The 22,621-nt window shown below is 49.5% G+C and overlaps 1 protein-coding gene across 2 annotated transcripts in view; it reads left to right on the top strand.

Annotated features, from left to right (window-relative positions):
• Nucleotides 1-22,473, top strand: part of Bco1 (beta-carotene oxygenase 1) — a 29,210-nt gene extending 6,737 nt beyond the window's left edge. For both annotated transcript variants that reach the window (XM_090357226.1, XM_090357225.1), the window contains exons 3-11: nucleotides 408-537; nucleotides 2,596-2,743; nucleotides 4,341-4,488; nucleotides 6,564-6,790; nucleotides 7,554-7,811; nucleotides 15,670-15,775; nucleotides 18,579-18,673; nucleotides 19,666-19,777; nucleotides 21,989-22,473. In XM_090357226.1, coding sequence (XP_090213352.1) covers nucleotides 408-537; nucleotides 2,596-2,743; nucleotides 4,341-4,488; nucleotides 6,564-6,790; nucleotides 7,554-7,811; nucleotides 15,670-15,775; nucleotides 18,579-18,673; nucleotides 19,666-19,777; nucleotides 21,989-22,191 — 1,427 coding nt within the window. In that variant the 3' untranslated portion in view covers nucleotides 22,192-22,473. The remainder of the gene's footprint in view (nucleotides 1-407; nucleotides 538-2,595; nucleotides 2,744-4,340; nucleotides 4,489-6,563; nucleotides 6,791-7,553; nucleotides 7,812-15,669; nucleotides 15,776-18,578; nucleotides 18,674-19,665; nucleotides 19,778-21,988) is intronic.
• The last annotated feature ends 148 nt before the right edge of the window (nucleotides 22,474-22,621 follow it).

Below are 22,621 nucleotides of genomic sequence, written 5' to 3'. Positions count from 1 at the left end.
GATCCTAGGGTCTATAGCCCCAGGCCAATCTCTTCATCTCACTGAGCCTCAACATTCCTCAACTGAAAGTTGGGAGTTGCAGTGTCGGTTTATAAGAGATAAGATGCTGCAGGTCACCAGGGAAAATGCAGTCTTCTGGACAAGGCTTCCACGCCTGTGCTCAGAGGCACATGCGACATGCGGAATGTGTGGCCAATGGCCACGCAATGCTGGGGAAGGTGACTGCTGATCCTCAGCTCCCTCACGTGGAAGTGGAGCTCCAGGAAGGAGAGCTGTGAAGTCAGTCCCCTGTGCTCCTTCTACCAGCTTCCTGCATTAAAGCAGTCTGTTGTGGTCCCCAGTAAAAACCCTATAATGGTACCTAGGTAAGGTGCCAGCCTGAGACTAACCTGCCTTTCCTCTTTCAGGCGAAGTTTACTACAGGAGCAAATACCTAAGAAGTGACACCTACAACGCCAATATCGAAGCCAACAGGATCGTGGTGTCAGAGTTTGGAACGATGGCCTACCCAGACCCCTGCAAAAACATCTTTGCCAAGTAACTGCCCATCCAGAATCTGATCACGCTGCCTGCTTTACCATCAGTAGTTCCTCAGACAATTCTCTTTAGGGTAGATAAAAACACGCTATGACAGGCTTTTGCCCATAGACATTGCATCATTCTTGGTCACTGATCATTTGAAAGGCAAAGATCACTTGACAAGTTACTAGATACTCTCCTGGTCAAATTACAAATATGTATTTCCTTCTGTCTAGAGATGTGCTTGCTCATGTCTGGAAGGACAAATGCACAAAGTTGTTTGTAGCTGCATCATTTGTCAGTACAAGAGACTGAACCCAACATCAATGTCCATTCACAGAGAAATGATTAAAGGAATAGCAGTAAAACGAAACACAAAGGCTTAGGAATGAGGCTCAGTGCTACAGTGCCTGCCTAGCATTCATGAAGCCCTGGGTTTGATTCCTCAGTACCACATATACAGAAAAAGCCAGAATGGCACTGTGGCTCAAATGGTAGAACGCTAGCCTTGAGAAAAAGGAGCAGAAGGACAGTGCCTAGGCCCTAAGTTCAAGCCCTACCACTGACAAAACTAAAAAAACTAAATAAGAAAATGTGGTGTTGAAGTAAAAAAGCAATGAAACAAGGTTGCCCCGAAAGCAAGCATCATGCCCAAAGTCTACCCTAGTACCACAAAAAAAGGAAGGAAGGAAAAGGAATGGCAAAGCAAGATTTTTAACTATGAAGGAAGAAAAAAGCAAGATATAGAAAGAGCATATGATATACTATAGTCTGTGTTTAAAAAGCAGAAATTTAATTTTTTTTTTGCCAATTCTGGGGCCTGAACTCAGGGTCTAGGCACCATCCCTTAGCTTTTTTTTCCCTCAAGGCTGGTGCTCTACCACTTGAACCACAGCTTTGCTTTTGACTTTTTGTTGGTTAATTGAAGGTGAGAGTCTCATGGACTTTCGTGCAGGGCTGACATGACTTTTAGGAGATGGGGTCTAAGGGAGGAAGTTAGGTCATTGGGTATGTGCCCAAAGGCTCTCTCTCTGCCTGTCTCTCTGTCGCTCTCTGTCTTTGTCTATGTCTCTCTGTCTCTGTCTCTCTCTGTGTCTCTGTCTCTCTTTCTCTCTTTCTCTCTCTCCCTTTCCCATTGACATTGAGTTTTAAATTCCAGGCCTCCTGCTTGCCAGGCAGCTTCCCTACCACTTACTGGGGCCACACTCATAGGCCTGGATCTTTTTGCCTCTGGTGGTCTGATCCACAGCTGGGAGTACAGGACTATACCACCACACCCTAATATCTCCTTTTTGATACTCCAGACATGGAGGAGTTATGAAAGGGCTCAGTGATAGATTGCCTAAAGAGAGATGATTGCCTCTGCTTTTCCAGAGTTGACATCATTCTCTCCCTGGCATGGTGCAAGCACCGTTGATGGCAACCTAGGAACTAGAAGAGAGAGAATGCATCATGTGCAAGCAACTCACTCTTGCAGATGGGTTGGAGTGGGGGGGGAGGAGCAGTGAGAAAGGGTAGAGGAAGGGAAGGACTTTAAAGCCACAAGCTTCAGAGCATTCTTGCCGTTACTCCCTCTGTCAGCAGGGGGAGCACTACTCAACCTCTGGATTCAGTGTTTGACAATTGTCCCAATTACCTTCTTGCTTGGAGTTTGCCTCCTGATCAAATGCATGATGAGTTCTTCGTTCATCGTTTCTTGGAAAAATTTAAGATAATCGGTGTAAATTTATGTGCCTACCAAAGCTGAGATTAGCTGTTTAGCTAGATTTGAGGAGCTGTTATAAATTCTTGTATGATTTCCAAAAAGCTTTCTGAAATTCTCAGAAATAACCCACCAGCAAGCACTGGGTCTGGTGCTGAAGACCTCTGGAGTTTTGAGGGCCCAGAAGGGCTCTGTTGTGGATCATGCTGTCTTAATGACATGCCATGCACTCCATATAGTGTTATCTAAGTGGGGTCCTTTCTCTCCTGTAGTTGAAGCGTTTGAATAACAAGAAGACTAAAGTAATACAGGGCAGAACTTTCCATCTGGTCTGGATATAACCACTGGCCATGATAACCTGCTTTACTCCCCAGGGCCTTCTCCTACTTGTCCCACACCATCCCTGATTTCACGGACAACTGTCTCATCAACATTATGAAGTGTGGGAAAGATTTCTATGCCACCACAGAGACCAACTACATCAGGAAAATCAACCCACAGACTCTGGAGACCCTGGAAAAGGTATGGGCATGCTTCTAGCTGGCATCCATTCCTGATCCTAGAAAGAGGCCCCTGGAGGAAGCCAAGTTGCCCGAAGGGAGCTCACTGGATGGTCCCCCTTGTGGGTTGCTATAGATTAGCACTTTGTATGGAGTTCTCGGCTCCCTGGGGGCAGGGATTGTATCATTTCCATCCTTGTGGCTGTTGGCTGTTGGTAGAACACTAACCGCGTTTCAGTCAATGCTGACGTGCATAAACCCTGGCAGTACCATTAGAGTATGTCACCTGGTGATAGACATGTAAGTCCATTCCACACTGTCCACACAGCGACACGTGTCTTAGTGTCTGTTTCCATCATTAGATATGTCTGACCACATAAACCAGGTGACATGAAGTAGCAGAAATCTCCTGTAACACAGTGATTTTAGCCCAGAGGTCTAAAATCAGTGTTAGCAGAAGCCAACCTGTCTTTGGAGGTTCAAGGGGAGGAGTGTTCTCTCTCTTCCAGCTTCTAGGTTGCCACCAAATCCTTAGTGACTGTTATGTTCAAATTCCTACTTTTCAAAAACACACAAGAGCCCTAACTGGTTGATACCTACTGCTTGATTAGCATCTTTATCCCCCAAGAAGGTCACATTCGCAAGTGCCAGGAGTAAGGACTTCAACCTACCTTTTGGGGGAGATAGTTCAAGTCCTCATAATCCTTGCTGATAGTTTCTAAGCCCAAGGGGGCTCCACCTATACCAACCTGTAGAGGGAGGCATTAGGCAGTGAGCTAGGGCACAGCAGTAAACAGGCAACCAAGTGAACATTCTGGTGAAAAATCCATCTTCTGCGCTGCTGTTCAAAGCTGTAGCAGCATCTTAACCAGCATGTGAGAACACCTGCTCACAGTGCTTTCCTCAGCCTGGAAACCAGGCCTGGCTCCGTTTCAGCCAGGCAATCTGGGTCCCACTGATAAGCGCTTCCCTCAAATGAGGAAGTGCTAGGAGTGAGAGGACAAAGCCCTTCCTGACTGGACTTGTGGCTGAGCTCTCAGGGGATAGGAAGGTGCCCGGCTGGCCCCCAGCTTTCTCACTGTTCAGAGCAGGGGTCATTGTTCAGCTTGTTAGTGGAGTTTGGCTTTCACCAAATGGCTTGATCTAACCCCTCTTGTTCCCAGAACCATTCTAGGAGAGAGGCCTGGAGATCTGTGTCTCTGTGGAATACAAAAGAATGCGTGTCTATAAATGACTTAGGCAGAAGGACACCCAGCAGAAGCAGGAAAAGCTGCAAAGCCACAGCCTCTCTGCCCAGGTCCTTGTGGTAAGGCACTGTGCTGTCTCCAGGCCAAGGACACCCGCAGGATCCTGAGATGCAGGATGGATCCCGGGATCCATGAGCAGGTGGATACAGACTTACAGCAGGCTCTCCTGAAGCCCAGTTACCATAGGCTTGGGCTCACCTACCCGGTGTGAGGTCTCATCAGGTCACAAGAATAGACATTTGCTTTCAAGGGAAATCTTGTCTTAGCTCCCCATCAGGAGATGTGTGAAAATATCCATTGTCTCTCAGGACCTAGATTCAATGAGGTGTGTACACTTCCCTTTTGAAGACCAGGTCATATCATATTTTGCAGGTTGATTACCGTAAATATGTAGCTATAAATCTGGCAACAGCACACCCTCATTACGACGGGGCTGGAAATGTTCTCAACATGGGCACATCCATTGTGGACAAGGGGAAGACAAAATATGTGATATTTCAGATCCCTGCCTCCGTGCCAGGTAGGTCACACTGGGGAATCTAAACAAGATAGTCAGGGTGCTACACAGACCTGATATTTGTTGGAGATAGCGTGAGACTTCCCCCCACCTTCACTTATTTAGTTGATTGTTTGAAATCTCAGTTTGCCCTGAAGGAGAAAGGAGATTTCTGGGATGCCTTTCCCTTTTTTAGACTCCAGTTTCTTAATTCATCATTCATCTATTCATCCATCTGTTCATCTACCCATCTACCCATCTATCCATCCATCCACCCACCCATGCATTCATCCGTCATCCATCTATCCATTCACCCATCCAACTCACACACCCCTCATTCATCCAATCATCCTACTCATCCTACCATATATCCAGTTTTCCATTTAGCTTTTCCCAAAACTCCAGTCCATTATTTCATTAATTTAGGCATCATCCACCGATTTTAGTCTTCCAACAAACCTCTGTGTGCCAGGGTTATGCTGCCCCCTCTCACTCGGCCCTCAGCCCGGCTTCCAGGGTTGTTGAAGGAGCTCAGGCCTCTTGGATGGACTCGAGATCCCTGCCCTGTTCTCTGGGCCTTCTGACCTTCTCCACTTAGGGCTGGGATCCTGAAGCAAAGCCCGGGCCACATATAATTGTGTGTTCTTGAGGGGGAAGAGGGTGAGGCTCTTGGCACGTGTTGTCCAGGACCCTCCTAGCAGAGGAGGCCTCTGAAGACACCTGTGCAGGACTCTGAGGGTGCTGGAACCTGACCTTCTGGTTTGGGAAACTAGTTTCCATCTGCGGTACTGCTGGTCCCTCCCCACTCCCCCCAGTCCTACAGAACCTCCCAAGCACCCTGCCAGGCTCTGTTGTGACTCCCCAAAATCAGAAGGTACAGTGAGAATTCTTGTCACATGAAACTCACATTCATTAAGTCAATAAAGTATATGGGTTCATCCCAGAATCCTAGAATGTCAGATTGAGCATCTCGTGATCATCACCTCATGTTACTGTGAGACTCGGGAGATCAGGGGATATGTCTGAGGTTCAGAAGCTCATAGGAGCCCACCCCCTCCCCCACCCCCGAGCTTCAGGTATCTATGTTCCATTTCCTGCCTCCCAGGCCAGGGTGCTTTTCATGTGTTTGCTCTGAGTTCCATTTGCTTTGAGAAGAAACTATGCCCTCAACCCCTCAGCATCCCTCCCACCAGCCAGCCAGCTGTTTATGGTGTGCACAGGTGGCGGAAGAGAGGTGGGGACCTTTGCAAGTAACTCCTTAGAAACCAGCCCCGGGCCTGGGTGGGGAGGGAGCTGTGCGCCCATGATGACTCATCCTTGCAGAGGACTGAGAAAACCCAAATCATACTGATCACTCAGGGTGCCCGGCCAGGTCCTGAACTACAGTTAGGATGAGAGTGCTCTGTTTTGTTCTCTTCCCTGCCCTCGTTCTCTGTGGTGCTCCCTAGTGATAGAGGAGGAAGCCAAGGCTAAGGAGCTAGGTGTTCTTGGTTTAACCCTGTAACTTTGACCTTTGTGGTAGACATTACACCTCAGTTTTCCATTAGTGAAGCCTAGTTTGATTGTCACAGGGTAGGTAAAATCGGAAGGAAGTCCCTTTCTGGGTATTGATAATAGGTAATACTAAGAAAAATACATACTAAATGCTGGTTCCCTGCAAAATACCAGAATGTACGTCAGGGGCCATCAATGGAACCCTTGTCAGAAATGCAGGCTCCCAGGCCCTGTTCCAGCACATTTCCCAAGTGATGCCTGTCAAAGGACCACGTAATCCATATTTAGGCCTTGAGGACCATCTGGTGTCTGCCACAGAGGCTCACCTGGGCCTCTGGTATGAAAAGACAAATGTGGCCACAGACAATGCAGAGGGTGGCCAGGTCCTGATGAGCCTGCTGCACAAGCGTGTAGGGGCTTGATTTAGCCCACAGGATGTGGAAGGACTCCAGACTCCCTGAGTGGAGAACCAGGCATGGCTGAGCAGGAGGTTCTCAATCTCCCCGGGCTCTTAGGTGTCTCTCCCTCTGAGGTTCTTTGTAGCAGTTTGCAGGTGACAGTTCTGTCACCTGCTAGGCTCAGCTGCTAGGTTTGTTTTTCTCCAGAGATGGATGCAAGGAAGGGGAAGAGCCCGCTGAAGCACACGGAGGTGTTCTGCTCCATCCCCTCCCGATCGCTCCTCTCCCCCAGCTACTACCACAGCTTTGGCCTCACTGACAACTACATCATATTTCTGGAGCAGCCTTTCAAGCTGGACATTCTCAAGATGGCAACCGCATACATGCGGGGAGTGAGCTGGGCTTCCTGTATGACCTTTCACAGGGAGGACAAGGTGAGGCCTGAGGACTGAGTGGGACGAGTGTGCAGGAGGCTCACGGGGAGGCAGGAGTCCTGTGGCAGTAGGGTGAGAGCTAGGTACCAAATAATCTTCCTGAAGATAACTGCCAGACTTCCAGAAAGTTCCAGAGCTGGGGCTGATCTTCTGTCATGGTTCAGGGTTAAGATGAGAGGACTGGGCCTCTTTCCCCCACTTCACTGAGTCATTGGATGCCACCTGTCCTAGGAATGGTGAACCTTGGGCAACCCTACCCCCCAGGACAATATGGCCTGGTGACACCCAGCAAGACCACCCAGAGGCCCAGGGGGTAGATGCCATGCCCAGCTAGATCAGGGTTGCTGTGGAGTTGGCCCTGCTGTGGTGGGGGGGAGACAGGACCCAGAGGACAGGGTACTGGAGGCTCCATCCCTGGATGGCCCTGGCCCAGGCAAATTCTCAGCATGAAGGTTGGTGGGGAGCAGCGTGTCCCTACCTCCTATCTGGTGGAATGAGGGCCTGCGTATCCCCTGTGAAGACTCCCTGGGGGCCCATGTCAGCAGAGCTTCCCTCCCTCCATCCCAGGATGCCATCACAGAGCTCCCTCCTGCTGGATGCCTTTTCCTGTCTGGCACTTTGGGAGGCAGCTGAGGTCAGAACAGAGAGGTGAGGCCCCTTGGTCCTGAGCTAGTGCTGGGAAGGGATGGGTGCTATCGGTCCCCAGCCGCCACCACGCTGGGTGTCAGAGGGAGGAGAGCTGACCAACGCTATCTTCTCCCAGACTTACATCCACCTCATCGACCGGAAGACCAGAAGGCCTGTGCCCACCAAGTTCTTCACAGACCCCATGGTGGTCTTCCACCACGTCAACGCCTACGAGGAGGACGGCTGCGTCCTGTTTGATGTCATCGCCTACCAAGACAGCAGCCTCTACCAGCTCTTCTACTTGGCCAACCTGAACCAGGACTTTGAGGAGAACTCCAGGCTCACCTCGGTGCCCACTCTCCGGAGGTTTGCTGTGCCTTTGCACGTGGACAAGGTAACACCTCCACATGAACACTGGAGCCTGGGTGGGCAGCCATTTCACACATGGCTGATAGACATAAGATGACCTTTATGTATTTGGGGCTGTACTGGGGATCTAACTCAGGGTCTTATGCTCTGAACTATTGTTGTTTTTTTTTTCATTGTCCAAAAGTGATCTATATTTGTGTAGAAACTTTAGAAAACACAGGTGATTGGAAAAAAAAAAAAACTAACAGACCATCATGGAAGGCAGATTCGCCCTGTCTCCTAGATAGTTCTCTTTGATGTCTCTCCCTTCATATATACATCTTACATACATTGCTTGTAGATGTTATACAACATATATTATATATGCATACAGATGTCTTAATCATGCTATGAATAATTTTAATGGCTTTATTGAGAAAGGATTGGCATACTATATAATTCACGTGTCTACTATATATTCAACGTGTTTAATTCAGTGGCCATTTGGGGGAGAGAGGCCTAGGAGATCTGGTACCAGGGCTTGAACTCAACGCCTCTGTGGCATCCAGCTCTTTTTGCTCTCTACCACTTGAGCCATGCCTCTGTTGCAGATTTTGGTAGTTAATTGCAGATGGAGTCTCACAGGTATTTTTTTCCCCTCCATGCTGGCTTCACACCTCCAACCTCCAGGTCTCAGCTTCCTGAGTAGCTAGGATTTCGGGTGTGAACACACCAGTACCTAATGTCAGTGGCCTTTGATAAGGCCACAGAATTGTGCCTCCATTAGCACAATCGATTTTAGAACATTTTCCATCACCTCCAAGTAAAGGAAGAGATGGGGTCCCCCCTCCCGCACCCCTGCCACAGCCCCAGGCAGCCACTAACCTACCACCAGTTCCCAGGTGAGTGGACCAGTGTGCAGCCTCGGGTGTGACTGCTTCCTTGTTAGACCGCGCACGCTGTTGTGTGCATCCACAGAGTGCATCCCCTTCTGGGGCTCAGAGGGTCATGATATGTCCCATATTCATTTTTGCACCCATAGTATTTATATATCCAAATGTTTCTCCCAACAGTAAATAGTCTCTGATAACACCGCTTTACATATTCTCCCCAAAGTCTCTACTCACTCAACTCCCTGGTCTTCTAGAGTCCATTCTCACTCTAAATGTGCCCACCAGTCTCGAAGTTATCCTCTGCCAGGATGAGGCTGTCGTGCTCTGAGCGTCAGGAACCCGGCTTCTGGCTCCAGAATGCAATGACGTCATGACTTAATTGACCTTAATGGAATCCAAATTGAATTCAATTAAGATATGCGGGCTTACATTTACTAAATGTGGCCTATATACCAGGTACTTTGCTACGTATTTAATTTTCCTTATGTCACCTAATGATCTAAACGACCTACATGAAAAAAAAAAAAAGACAAAAAACCCTCTGAGGCTCAGAGAGGTGAAGATGTGTGCCAGAGGTTGCATAGATCAGGACTGGAACCTGGACCAGTTAGTTTCCAAGCTTCAGTCTGATACCACTAGGGAGTGGGCATTCTGTGTGATCTACCCCTGAATGCCTAAGCTCCAGAGCGGCTGGGGGCAGGGATTTGCAGGCCTGGGGCTCTGCAGTGCTGGGGTTACTGCACCCTATCCAGGAAATGCAGAAACTAGGATTTGTCCTCAAGTATGTCTGCCTCCAGATTCGTGTTTCCGTTCTCCAATTCTGGTCATTTGGAGTTTTCTTTTCTTTATGATACTGGGGATTGAACTCAGTGTCTCTAGTTTGCCAAGCAAGCACCCTACCACTTGAGCCATGCTCCCCCTCCAACTCTGGTCATTTGCTTCACCCTATGTTGTATCACCTTGCCCTAACACCCATACCATCTTTCCTGTGTGTTTTCTTCAACTTACTCTTTATTAACTAATTAAAAGGAAGTGTGTCATAGCCACAAAACCCTGCACGGCTCCCTGCAAAGGTACACATGCAGGTAGAGTAGAGGCTGAGCCAAGGTGCCCAGCTCCAGCCCAGCCTAGAGTGAGTCTGAGGGGCTGGAGTGCAACTCAGCCGTAAACACATGCTTGACATGCATAGGCCCTGGGCTGGATTCCCCAGAACCCCAATTTAAAAAGAGAAAGGAGGGCTGGGAGTTTGGCCTAGTGGTTAAAGTGCTTGCCTAGCATGCACGAAGACCTGGGTTTGATTCTTCAGTACGACATACATAGCAAAAAGCCAGAAGTGGTGCTGAGGCTCAAGTGGTAGAGCTCTAGCCTTGAGAAAGTCCAAGGACAGTGCTCAGGCCCTGAGCTCAAGCCCAGGACTGGCAAAAAAAAAAAAAAAAAAAAAAAAAAAAAAAAAAAAAAAAAAGGAGTCCAAGCCATGATGGCACATACGTGTTACCCCAATACTTGGTAAACTGAGGCAGGAAGTAGGCCCCCCCAACCAGTCTGGGCTGCATAGCAAGGTCCATACCCCCTGAAAAAAAAACCCAAAACTGTTTCTTAAAAGAGAGAGCGTTTATAAAGTATCAGTGTTGCAGGCGTAGGTACCTGACACTCTCTGCTTGACCTACAGAGAGTAGCACCAAGTGGCTAGGAGCTCCTGATTCCTAGCTACTCAGGAGGCTGAGATCTGAGGATCCTGGTTCAAAGCCAGCCTGGACAGGCTTTATCTTTATCTCCAATTAGTCACTAAAGAACAAGAGGAGCGGGCCGGGAGTGTGGCTTAGTGGTTAAAGTGCTTGCCTAGCATGCATGAAGACCCAGGTTCTATTCCTCGGTACCACATACATAGAAAAAAGCCGGAAGTGGTGCTGAGGCTCAAGTGGTAGAGCTCTAGCCTTGAGAAAGTCCAAGGACAGTGCTCAGGCCCTGAGCTCAAGCCCAGGACTGGCAAAAAAAAAAAAAAAGAACAAGAGGAGCTGTGGCTCAAGTGCTAGAGTGCCAGCCTTGAGCAAAAACTACGGTGGAACAGAAGCCAGGTCCAAAAAGGGCCCTCTAAAGAGAGGGGGGGAAAAGTGGAAGGAGGGAGAGAGGGCGAAAGGGGGTGAATAGCTTCTTTCCCTTGGGATGTGATCAGGGTTATTTAATCCCTGCGCTGAACTCTGTACCCCTTTCCTAGGGATACACTGAGGTGCCGATTCTGGGAAACACAGGGTAGCACGAAACATACGGGGTATGAATCACAAGGCCGACCTCAGCCCAGGGCTGGTCAGGGAGAACACGTTCTCTGCCACTGCCCACACACCAGAGATTTTATAACCTTTCGTGACGCTCAGGAAATGGTTTGTCTCCTCAGAACCAAGCTTAGAAGGTTGACCTGTATGATTTTAAAAGTCACCAGGTAGCCACCTGCTGCTTTGAAATTAGCGAAGAAGAGCAAACCCTACCTTGGGTAGCTCTGGCCACGCTGTTTAATTGCTATTTATTGTCCCTTAAAGATGTCTCTTGTACTTTCAAGTCATTCAGCTGCTTGCCTATGGAAATGGGGGAGTCAGATAGGAGAGCTCCAGGTCCCCCCAACACAGGTCCAGCAGTGTCCCCCATAGTCTTCCTGGCTACCCACTGGAATCCGCTGCAGGCGTCACCCACCCAGCCCAAGGCCCAGCCCAATGTCAGTAGACACTGGTGAGGGCAGCAGGGCCTAGCGTGGGCCCAGAGCCCCTGGGAGATTCTAACAGCCGGCTGGGGAAGAGAGCTCAGGGCCTCCTGAGTTCTTCCCCCTCTCATCTCTGTGTCCCCATGGCGCCCTACATGGCCATCTCCACTGACCATGTCCTGGGCGAGCAGAGATTGCCAGAGAATAGACTCCAGCAGCCAGGCCCTCCTCATTGTCCCCAGTCCTCTGCATTTGGGCCAGCCAGGGTCAGAGGAAGGTGGGGTGACAGGGCCCTTGGCACCTTGGCAGTTTCTGTAGGGTGGCATGGTGTCACAGGCAGGGCTCAGCTGAGGGGAGGAGCAGCCAGGAAGACCGTGGGCATGTACACACAGCAGGGCCACTACCCTGCCCTCCTCTCAACAGGCCACTGCTCCGGGATCATCACTTCAGAGGCCCAAGCTAGCTCTAGCATGGCCCTGCTTCCAAGAGAGAGAGTTCATGGAGTGACAGGCTGTGTCCACCAGAAGGGTGTCTCCGCTCTTGCAGCTCACCCATGTGCTAGGACCCAGACTCCATGCTTCTCAGAGCCTGCCTTTGCCCCCTAAGGCAGACTCTACCCCTGTGTGCCCACCAGCTGAGTGGGCTGGCAGGGGCAGGCGCCAGAGGCTGAGCCTTTGGACTTCCAAAGAATCCTAGACGTCTCATGTCACACTCCTCCTCCCAGGCCAGCCTATGTTGCTAAAATGTTCTATTACAGGGTGGTCAGGCCTCTGAGTGCTTGCAATGTGGCTGTCACTGAAGCACCAACTTCTTCCTTGTACTTCACGTTATTTTAGGTAGCTGAACTAGTCACATGTGGCTCGTGGTTGCTGTACTGGCGAGTTGTATGATTTGGTGACATGACACTGTCTGGATTAGAGAGAGATGTGCCATCATGTGCTGCCATATTTGTGCTACAGCTTGGGTCCTGAAAATTTTAGGACTTGACAAGTGTTTTGCTAACTCACATTTCAATTCCCTGAGTTCTTTTTATTCTTTTTCTTTTCTTCCTTCCTTCTTTCCCTCCTTTTTTCCTTCCTTCCTCCATCTCCTTTCCCTCCTTTTCCTCTTTCTTGTTTCCTTCTGTTTGTTTTTGTTTTAACAGGACAAGGTTTAGACTCAGAACTTTACGCCGTGCTGGGAAAATACTCTGTCACTTGAGCCATTTCCTCAGCCCTTCCTTGCTTTATTTTTCAAAATAGATATTGTCAGTTTACCCACAGCCCACTTCAGTCCTCCACCCCCTCCCTATTCCTCCTGCCCCCATAACCAGGATGTAACCAGGATGCCCAGGCATAACTAGGCATGCGCTAACACACCCAGCTTATTTTCTGCCCAGACTGGCCTCTAACCATAAGTCTCCCAATCTTTGCCTCCTGAGCAACTGGAATTATAAGCCCGAGCCACTGTGTCTGACATTCTCAGAACTATTTTCTAGCTCAGTATCTGAAGATGAAAAAGTAGCTTGCTGATGGATTCCTGTCAGGGTTTGAATGTGTGTAGACAGTCATTCACTACAGGTGTCAGGCCCTACAGCAGCATGATTTTATAAAGACGATTTCATTTAGTGTTAATCCTCAGACCACGGTGAAGTGACCTCACTCTATAGATGAGGGCTTGAGGCTCTGCTCCCATTCACCCAGGAAGCCATGGAGTCAGGTTTGCCATGGGTTTCTGAGCTCCCTGCTCCCCTCAGAGCTCTCCATGAATTCTGAGGGGAAGTGATTTCTCTCTGAAGCTGAGTGTATTGGCTGCTGGAAGCAGCTAAGTGTGTTCACTACTGCTGTGTGTGTGGAAAAAAGCAGTTTATCCTTCAACTGGTCTGACCAGTTTCAGGCTGGAGTTAGAAGGTGGCTCTGGAGACCAACTCCCTGAGAATCAAGGCTGGGACATGCCCAGGGGCCTGTGGCTGTCACGTGCCAGGGAGGCACCGGGAAGGGCCTCCCACAACTACGCGTGCTGTGCAGGCGCGGCACTAGAGTTTCTGTTTATAAGACTGCAGTATGCCAGGCATTGACGAAGCATGCACTTTGCCCCTCCGCCACTGAGGGAACACTCACTGGGCCCCACACTCACTCCCTGGGTGCAATGTCATACATAAACAAAATCTGGCACCAGCCTTCATGGAGAAGGCAAGCATAAAGAAGGACACAGCAGACCAGGCACCGTGGCTCACACCTATAATCCTAGCCATTCCAGAGGTGGCAATAGGCAGATCGTGATTCAAGACCAGACAAGGCAAAAAGTCCATACGACCTCCATCTCAAAGAACAAGACAGGTACAGTGGTGTGTGCCTGTTATACCAGCCACATGGGGGGATTATGCAAGAGGATGATGGTTCAAAACCAGCCCAGGGCAAAGTTCCAAGACCCTATCAGGAAAAGAACTAAAAACCCACACAACTAGGGTCATGGCTCAAGTGGTAAAATGCTTGCCTGAAAAGTAGGAGGCCCTGAGTTCAAACCCCAGTAACAAAGAGGGAGAAGGAGAGGGAGAGGGAGAGGGAAAGGGAGAGAGAGGGAGAGAGGGAAGGAGAGAGAGAGAGAGAGAGAGAGAGAGAGAGAGAGAGAGAGAGAGAGAGAGAGAGAGAGAGAGAGGGAGGGAGAGAGAGAGAGGGAATTAAAGCTTGGAACAAATGTAGAATCCATTGTTTGAGTTGAGACCCATCGCACAGGAGCAGGCCAACCCCAGGGCCTTTGCCCTTGACTGACTCTGTCTAAAATGCTCTTGCTTCTGGGCACAAGAATTGCAATACAAAGGCCTGAGCCCAGCCATAATTGTCCTGGGCCTCTTCTAAACATTGAGATAAATCTCTCTGCAGTTCAACCACCAGGATGCAGCAAACTTTCCCTCCTCAATACCAGTCCTCCACCTCCCCCCAAAAAAGAACTCTGCTCAGGCTCTGAGTTCAAGCCCCACAAATAAAAAAAATCCTGTTAGCATTAAAATAGTTTTTTTTAAATTATTGCTAATCCTGGAGCTTGAATTCAGAGCATGGGCACTGTCCTTGGGCTTTCTCAAGGCTAGAGCTCCACCACCTGAACCACAACACCACTTCTGGCTTTTTTCTATGTATGTGGTACCAAGGAATTGAACCCAGATCTTCGTGCATGCTAGGCAAGCTCTCTACCACTAGGCCAAACTGCTGGCCCCAAGAGGTTGATTTTAACTATAAAAGCCATTTGAGAAAATTTGGTACATAGAAAAGAAGTAATAATAATAATAATAATAATAATAATGTGGCCTTAGTCACTTTTTTGCTTTCTACAATTTTAGCTATGCACCATCAACTGTGGTCCAAAAATATTCAGTGATTAAACCCCCAAACAAACCCTCTGCTTTTTAAATGTCCTGCTCTTCTGAGTAACATGAAACTTGGCCTTTGCCCAGCATTTGCATTCTGGGTATGTTACCTGCCTGTTAGTCATTTTACAGCGGTCTCATTGGTGGATCGATGCTGTGCCTCTCCATGCTTCTACACAGGACTCAAAGCTGCCTGTGGTTTGGGACATTCACTGGCAGGGTCTAGAATGCACCCCCCCCCCCCGGGGGAGGTCTATGGAGAGCAAAGGGACTGCCTTCAACACAAGCAGCTCACACTCCTGTAACCCATGGCTCAGGGTGTTTGTTTCATGTTCACAGCAACTCCAAGAGGCACTCATGGAGAGAAGCCTTGAAATAGAAGTCCAGAAGAGAATGCAAGGGTCCATATTCACCACCTGCTGTACCATTAATAGTTGGTGAATTCCCCCGAGACTCCTTTTGGTGTCATTGTTGTGTATGTGGTTGAGCTTCGATGTATCTACAATTTATTCGGATGCTTTTACTCAGTTTTATATCAGAACAGCCTTTCATGTTACTGTCCATTCTTTCTAAACACCTTTTAAATGGCAGCTGCTGGCTTCCCTAAGTGAGTCACCCCATGTGTTAAAAAGTGAGAACTCCCTCTCCCGAGCACACTCATTTTCCCTGGGAGGGACAGAGCGGCTGGGAGGAAGAGTCCAGGTCTAGGTACCCTGGCTCCACCACCCACAGGATGTGACCTTGCAGGAGCCACCTTAAATCAGCAGCAGATAATGGGAATAGCACCAATAAAACAGCTCCTTCCTGTGGCTAATGGAAAGCCACGGGAGATGATGTGTGCTAAAGCATTCTAGATGTAGCAAAGGCTTACTCTGAATAAGGTTTCTCCCCCCCCTCTCCCCTTTCCTCCCCTCCCCTCCCTCCCTCTCCCCCTTCCTCCTCCTCCTCCTAAGAAACATTAACTGATTCTTTGCAGAATGCTGAAGTGGGCTCAAATTTAATCAGAACAACGTCCACAAGAGCCACCGCCGTGAAGGAAAAAGAGGATCATGTCTACTGCCAGCCTGAATTTCTTCACGAAGGTACCGTGTGCCTTCTCCCTTCCTCCAGGGCCCTGAGGATTTAAAGGAGACCCCCTCCCTCCATGCAGGGACAGGGATCAAAGGGAGCCCAAGGGACAGCATTCGGGGACCTTTCTCTTTCTGGCACCTTCCAACCTCTCTCTGCTCCTCGGGGCACGGGGACATTCACAGCTGTCATCCACTTCTGGCTGTGACAGCTTCCAATTCCACCTCGTCCCAGTTCAGGACCTCTGGACCCCGCCCATCCAAAGCCACGCCCCTCGGAGGCCACGCCCTTAGCGGCCACGCCCGTGGGCCACGCCCCATCCGAAGCCACGCCCCCTCGGAGGGCACGCCAGCGGGAGGGGGCACCATCCTCCGTATCCTGGGGTTGTGGGGGGGGGGGGGTCCCAGGATCCGCGTCCCTGCCCCGGAGCCCGGAAGGTCCCCGGCATCGCGGCTGTCCCCTGGGGGCTGGGTTTCTGTGCTCAGCTTGCCAGCCCCACGTGGCACAGTCTGGCATAATGTAAAAATTATCCAAAAGGAGACGGTAAGAATGAATCACAGAGGCGAACACGATTGCATCTATGCGTGTACGCAAATGAACATGATCGTAACCCCTTTGTAGAAGTAATCTACCCCAATAAAATGAAATAAATCCAGACTCGATGGGTGGTAGAGCCAGGAATGGTAAATGGTAGCTCCTGCCTGTAATTCCAGCACTCAGGAAGCTGAAGCAGGAAGATCTGGGTTTCTAGGCCAGCCTGGGATACATAGTGAAACCCTGTCTTAACAACCACAAAAGAAATGCCGTGTAGACAGATGGCACTTGCCCAAGGCTGCCTCACTGGAGTAGTCACCTGTGGGTTGCTTTTGTCTTCTGTTTTTTGAGACAAGAACTTGCTACTTGCCCAGGCTGGCCTTGTGCTTGCGGGCTTGAGTGGCTCTGCAGTCTTGTAAGATGTGATGGGAAGCTCGGTTTGACTTGGGGATTACAGTGCTGGAGCTTGAACTCAGGGCTCATGTGTGCAGGATACGTACCCCTCCTTCACACAAGCTCCAGAGTGTGAATTAAACCAAGAATCCACCATGTCGGCTGCCCTGTGCCGGGCTCTGATGTCTGGAAGGACACACAGTTCCAGGGCTCTCCCAGAACAACCTCGAATCTGCCTGTCAAGCATCTGCCTCTGTCAGTGGCTTCTTACCCTCTAATCAGTTGTGGAGAGGGGGAGGAAGTCCTTCAAGCTGGTGTGTCTTTAGAGTAATCTTCAGTGTAGTAATCTCAGCTCCAGGCCTACATTGGGACTAATTGACTTCTCTCCTTCTTCATTTTGTGTCTTATTATCTGTCAGTCTGTTGTCTGTATCCGTGTATCTGCTCTACCACTGAGCATCACTCCTTACCTGCATCTTCTCTCAGTGTGAGCAGACTACCTTCCTCGTGTTCAGTTGACCAGTTCCTTTGAAGCATCCCAATTTCTTTCTTTTTTTTTGCCAGTCCTGGGCTTGAGCTCAGGGCCTGAGCACTGTCCTTGGATTTCTCTCAAGGCTAGAGCTCTACCACTTGAGCCTCAGCACCACTTCTGGCTTTTTCTATGTATGTGGTACCAAGGAATTGAACCCAGGTCTTCATGCATGCTAGGCAAGCACTCTACCACTAGGCCAAACTCCCGGCCCGAAGCATCCCAATTTCTCCTAGAACTAGATGCCTCCTTCCTATCCAATCATCTATTTCCTGCTCCACTCCGCCCCCCAGCCTTGAGCCCCATAACTACTATGCCTTGGGGTCTCTCCCCAGGTCCTCTTTCTTGGACATAGTCTCTTTGGCAGAAATTGGTTCTGGCTACTGGAATAAGTCATGAGTAGTTCGACTTCGGTACTCAGACTCAAAAATTCCCCTAGATACATACCACAGGCATATGCACATATGAACATATTTGCGTGGAAAAGTGTATTCATTTTTAGTGATGAAACCAACAAGCAAAATGAAAGGTTTGCAGCATGAAAAACCTAGATTCTATAAGTTATAAACAATACAGCAGTTTTCAGTCCAGCGGGGCTTCTGAACTTTTTCTTCTATAAGGAGATAATTATAGCATGAACTTTTAATATGTCACATTAGATATTGCCACTTGCCTAGGTTTTTAAAAAAATCCTTTGTAACTATTATTTTTTTTTTGCCAGTCCTGGGGTTGAGCTCAGGGCCTGAGCACTGTCCTTGGACTTTCTCAAGGCTAGAGCTCTACCACTTGAGCCTCAGCACCACTTCTGGCTTTTTTCTGTGTATGTGGTACCAAGGAATTGAACCTGGGTCTTCGTGCATGCTAGGCAAGCACTTTAACCACTAGGCCAAACTCCCGGCCCGTAACTATTATTTTAATACAATGCTATCTCACAGTAAAATTCATCAGGTGCATTCATATTCGTCACTGATATTCCTTCTGTTTCTCATCTCCACACATGTATGTGCGTGCATGCGTGCTCCTTTTTAAAAAGAGCTTTTAAAAGAAATTGCAGTAGTCTCTGATTTTAATCTTGCAATTCTCTTTGATTTCTATCTGGGATAATTACAGATGTTTATATACGTAAAAACTCAGGACTGTGACACCTTGCTTCTAAAACCTTCTACCAGGGTCGTTATCAGAGGTCCCAACCCCCTCCCTTCCTCTCATCTTTGAGCCCCTTTGATGCAATCTGGGTCTGAATCAAGGTGAAGGAGACTCTGCTAGGGCCCATTTCCATGGAATGCAAGCCCAGCCAGGTGTAAGGGCAGGTGCTTTTCTCATCTTGGGGATGAAGCATCGTCTTGTCTCATTTCTCTCCAGGCCTGGAGCTCCCTCAGATTAATTACGCTCACAATGGAAAGCCGTACCGGTATGTCTATGCTGCAGAGGTTCAGTGGAGTCCAATCCCAACCAAGGTACGGGTCCCTGTGCTTGAGGCTGACCTGCTCTGCAGCGATCTTGTCTGTCTGTGAAACTGAATTCTCTCATTTTGATACCGGTGTCCTTGATCAGAAAGGAGTAGACAGGAGGGAATTCAGTTTGGGTGTACATCTGACATGATGGTGAGCCATCTAAGAGAGGGAGCCAAAGCTCAGAGGGGTCCAGGTTGGAGTTCCTGATGAATTTATTGGGCACCAACTGTGTGCACACTGAGTCGGCACCAAGGATATACAAATCAGCACTGGGAGTCCCAGTGAAGCAGTGGGCTGTAGAGGGTGGCTTTGGTTTTTCAAGCTCAGGACTTGCTATATCTCCACACAGTGTGAGGTGCGCTGCCATTCTCATTTTTCCCTAACATCTCAAATTCTCATGTGAGAAATGCAAGCCATGCAGAAATATACATGGCAAAATGGAAGGCTCACACACACACACACACACACACACACACACACCCAAGCTGCTCCCCACTAATCCTACACCCTCAGGGAAAAGGGTCATGAGAGCTTAAGAGAGACCTGAGGACTTGCCCTTCTGGTGGGGGGGTGGCGGGGAGCAGAGAGGGAGTGATGCTAGGGACCAGTCCAGGATCTGGAGTAATCTGGATACATGCTCTACACTTGAGCCACATCTCCCAGCCTGGCTCTCCCTTTTTAGAGCAATGAAGGCATTGCCTTCTACTGGAATCGCTGGTATTAAATACACGAGTCATTTAAAGGAACATTACAGTATAGCATCAAATGGCAGCTGAATGCAGGCTTTTCCTGAGACTCCATGTGTAGTCTCCGCTCTGCAGAAGTTTGGGGTTGGAAGCAGAAGGAAGTCTGTACTTCTCTGTGTGTGGCTGAACTGATCAGGAGCAGGTAGCATTTGGGGGTGACATCAGAAGACTGAGTTTGGGGGCTTCTCCCTCTGTGGCCTTCATTTTCTCAGACAAGTGACCGCGTGCTTCTCCTCTCTGGATATACAGATACTAAAATATGACATTCTCACCAAGTCCTCCTTAAAATGGGGCGAGGAGAGCTGCTGGCCAGCGGAGCCCCTATTTGTGCCCACGCCAGGTGCCAAGGACGAGGATGATGGTAAGACTGCAACAGCAAGCCCACTTGCTGCACCCCTTCCCTGGACACAGACATTGTTTGTGGGCAACGTGCAGCGGGGGGCACCTACGCTGCAGTCCTGGGGTGGCAGAGTCAAGGCTGCCGGTTAGGAAATTCTTCCTTCTGACATCAGTAGTAAGTTCGAAGGCCCATGGGACCATCTTCAGGTTCTATAGTTTGCTGGGTGGACTCAACCAACTCCTGGGAAGCCACTGCACTGAAGGCTAAGGCTTCTTACAGACAAAAATCAGTAGAAGGAAGATGCCCTCAGGACAAGGTCCAGGAGAGACCAGGCCTTCTAACTGCCGGCCAAGCCTTCCCAGGGGTGCCTTAGGTAGTGTTAACAAGTGACTGACAGCCAAACATGCCCACCAGAGCCTCGGGATCCAAGGATTTTACTGAGGCTTGGTCATGAGGACATGGCGGGCCAGCCTTCAGTCTTCAGCTTCCCCACCCCACCCCCAGCAGCTGAGACCATGTATGTGGGCCAAGGCTCTGCCATAAAGCACATTGGAGGTTGCACTAGGTGGCATGGCCTGAGGACTCCAGTGAACCAAGCCTCTTTGGCAGGATGTCCAGGAGCTTAGAGGGGACACCCCAGCACAAAGGGTAGGCCTGTCCTTCATCAAGGCTGCACTCTTCACTGCCCAAAGACCCCCTTTTTACTGTCACTTCTTTCCACTGTGTGCCACCAAACTCTTCCCCCAATGTCAAGACTCCAGTTGTAAATCAGTTGCAATGGCTGGAATCAAACTTCTAACTGGCTCTCTTACGAGTACATAAACATTTCATGGAGGCCTCTAGAAATGCTGTAAGGTTTCTACATTGTCCTTTCCCTCCTTCCTTTGGCCTCAGACATGCCCTGCCCATAGCCCAGGGGATGCTAAGGCAGCTAGCAAGAACCATGGGTGGAGACACAGCCTGCCAAGCCAGCACTGGGGCTGTCCACACCTGCAGGGGAGGGCGGGCTGCCCCACAGGTCCTGCCAGCTTCTTCCCTCAGCTGGGAAGGAATGGTTTTCCACCTGGCCCGTCTTCCCGCTGACTGTGGCCTGGCATGCTGGCAGGTGACCCTGTGTCACCGCTGTCTCCGTGGGGATGAAGGGGCCTGTTGGCATAAATTCCTGTGGAGGGGCTTCCATACATTCTGTCCACGAGGGGGAAAGGCTGGCAGTGAGAGACCCTGCCAAGGTCCCCCACCCCGCAGGTACAGAAGTGGGATTTGAACACAGGTCGGTCTGACTTTACCTGTGTGCAAGCACACTGCCATCTAGGGAAGGAATCTCAACCATTTGATAGATTCCTTTCTGCTGAACATGTGCGCATGATTTCATTAACCCTCTGTCTCTTGAGAAGGAGCACCGAGTACTGAGAGCATTCCCGTTTTGCAGAGGCAAAGCTGGGGCTCCTGGTGTTGCTTCAGGTGTAAGGGGGGATGGGACTCACTCACATGCCATGCAGTGGGCTAGAAGTGTGACCCATCTGGCAGAGCCCCTGCCTACAAGCTCAAGACCCTGAGTTCAGATGCCACGTAGCCCAAGAAGTCTTCAGCCAAGGAACATGGATTAGCCTGAGGGCATGACCCAAAGAGAGTTCTCTATCATCACAAGTTCAGACAAGGTAGGAAAGTTGCCATTCTCGAATACATGTGACCCTTTATGAAGCGCTCGCAGTTTGTGAATACCCCTGCAGATCTTCTTCACTGGACAGATGTACAGATGGAGGTTCAGAGAGGCATCAGGAAAGGTGCAGCCAAGGCTTGACCCAGACCTTCTGACCCCTTGGTTCCCTCACACAACCATCACGTAACCTCCTGTGTGAATTAGATACCTGAGCTCAGAGCAAACGGGGATACATGGATGCACTATTTTTGGCTGTCCTGGAGCTTGAACTCAGGATCTGGGCGCTGTTCCTGAGCTTCTTCTGCTCAAGGCTAGTGTACCTGAGCCACATCACCACGTCTCACTTTTTGGGGGTAGAGGGGGGTGATTTTCCTGTTCTGGCTGGCTTTAACCAGCCATCCTCAGATCTCAGCCTCCTGAGGAGGGAGCATCATAGGCCTGAGCCACCTGTGCCCAGGCACTGTTGTACTCTATGAAGATTCTGTTTGTAGGGCTGCGGGTCCTAGGCTCCATTCCCACAGGAAGGAAGGGAGGGAGGGAAAGACTGAAGTATCTCTTTTTGTTTCCTAAAGGAGTTATCTTATCAGCCATTGTTTCCACGGATCCCCAAAAGCCGCCTTTTCTGCTTATCCTGGATGCCAAAAGTTTTACCGAATTGGCTCGCGCCTCTGTTGCTGTGGAGATGCACCTGGACCTCCACGGCTTGTTTATCCCACATACAGACCAGGACATGAGGACTCAGTCCCTTTCCGAGGCACAGCAGGACACGGCTTGAGGAGCTGGCTGGGCTTGGGCCCTGCAAGAAGAGCATCCCGGGTAGAGATGCTGAGCCCTGCAGGCTGGCTGAGCACTTCCTTGTGCTATTATTTTTCCTGCAGGTGCTGTGATGAGCCCATAGTGAGCAGGTTCGCTGGCTGCTTCCTTCATTTCATTTTGCTTGTAGAATCCTTGAAAAATAGCTAAATCTTTCTGAAAAGATGTGAATGCTACATCTTCCTTGGTTAGATCTAGCACTCCTATGAATGTCCCTTTTCTTTATTAAAAGACTTCACCCTGATTCTGAACTTGTGTTAAAACACCTTATTGCTGTTTTTTAAAATAAGCAGCCACAGACGTGTCAGATAAAAGACATATAACTATTTCCTCCTGCTCCTTCTTCCAGCTCCTCTCTGCTGCTCTCCTCGACTCTTCTAATGGACTGAATG

Source organism: Megascapheus bottae, chromosome 24 (genome assembly GCF_031878675.1).
Source record: "Megascapheus bottae isolate mThoBot1 chromosome 24, mThoBot2.hap1, whole genome shotgun sequence".
NCBI lineage: Eukaryota > Metazoa > Chordata > Mammalia > Rodentia > Geomyidae > Megascapheus > Megascapheus bottae.
Note: the sequence above shows the minus strand (reverse complement) of the source record. Positions and strands in the feature narration are given on the sequence as shown.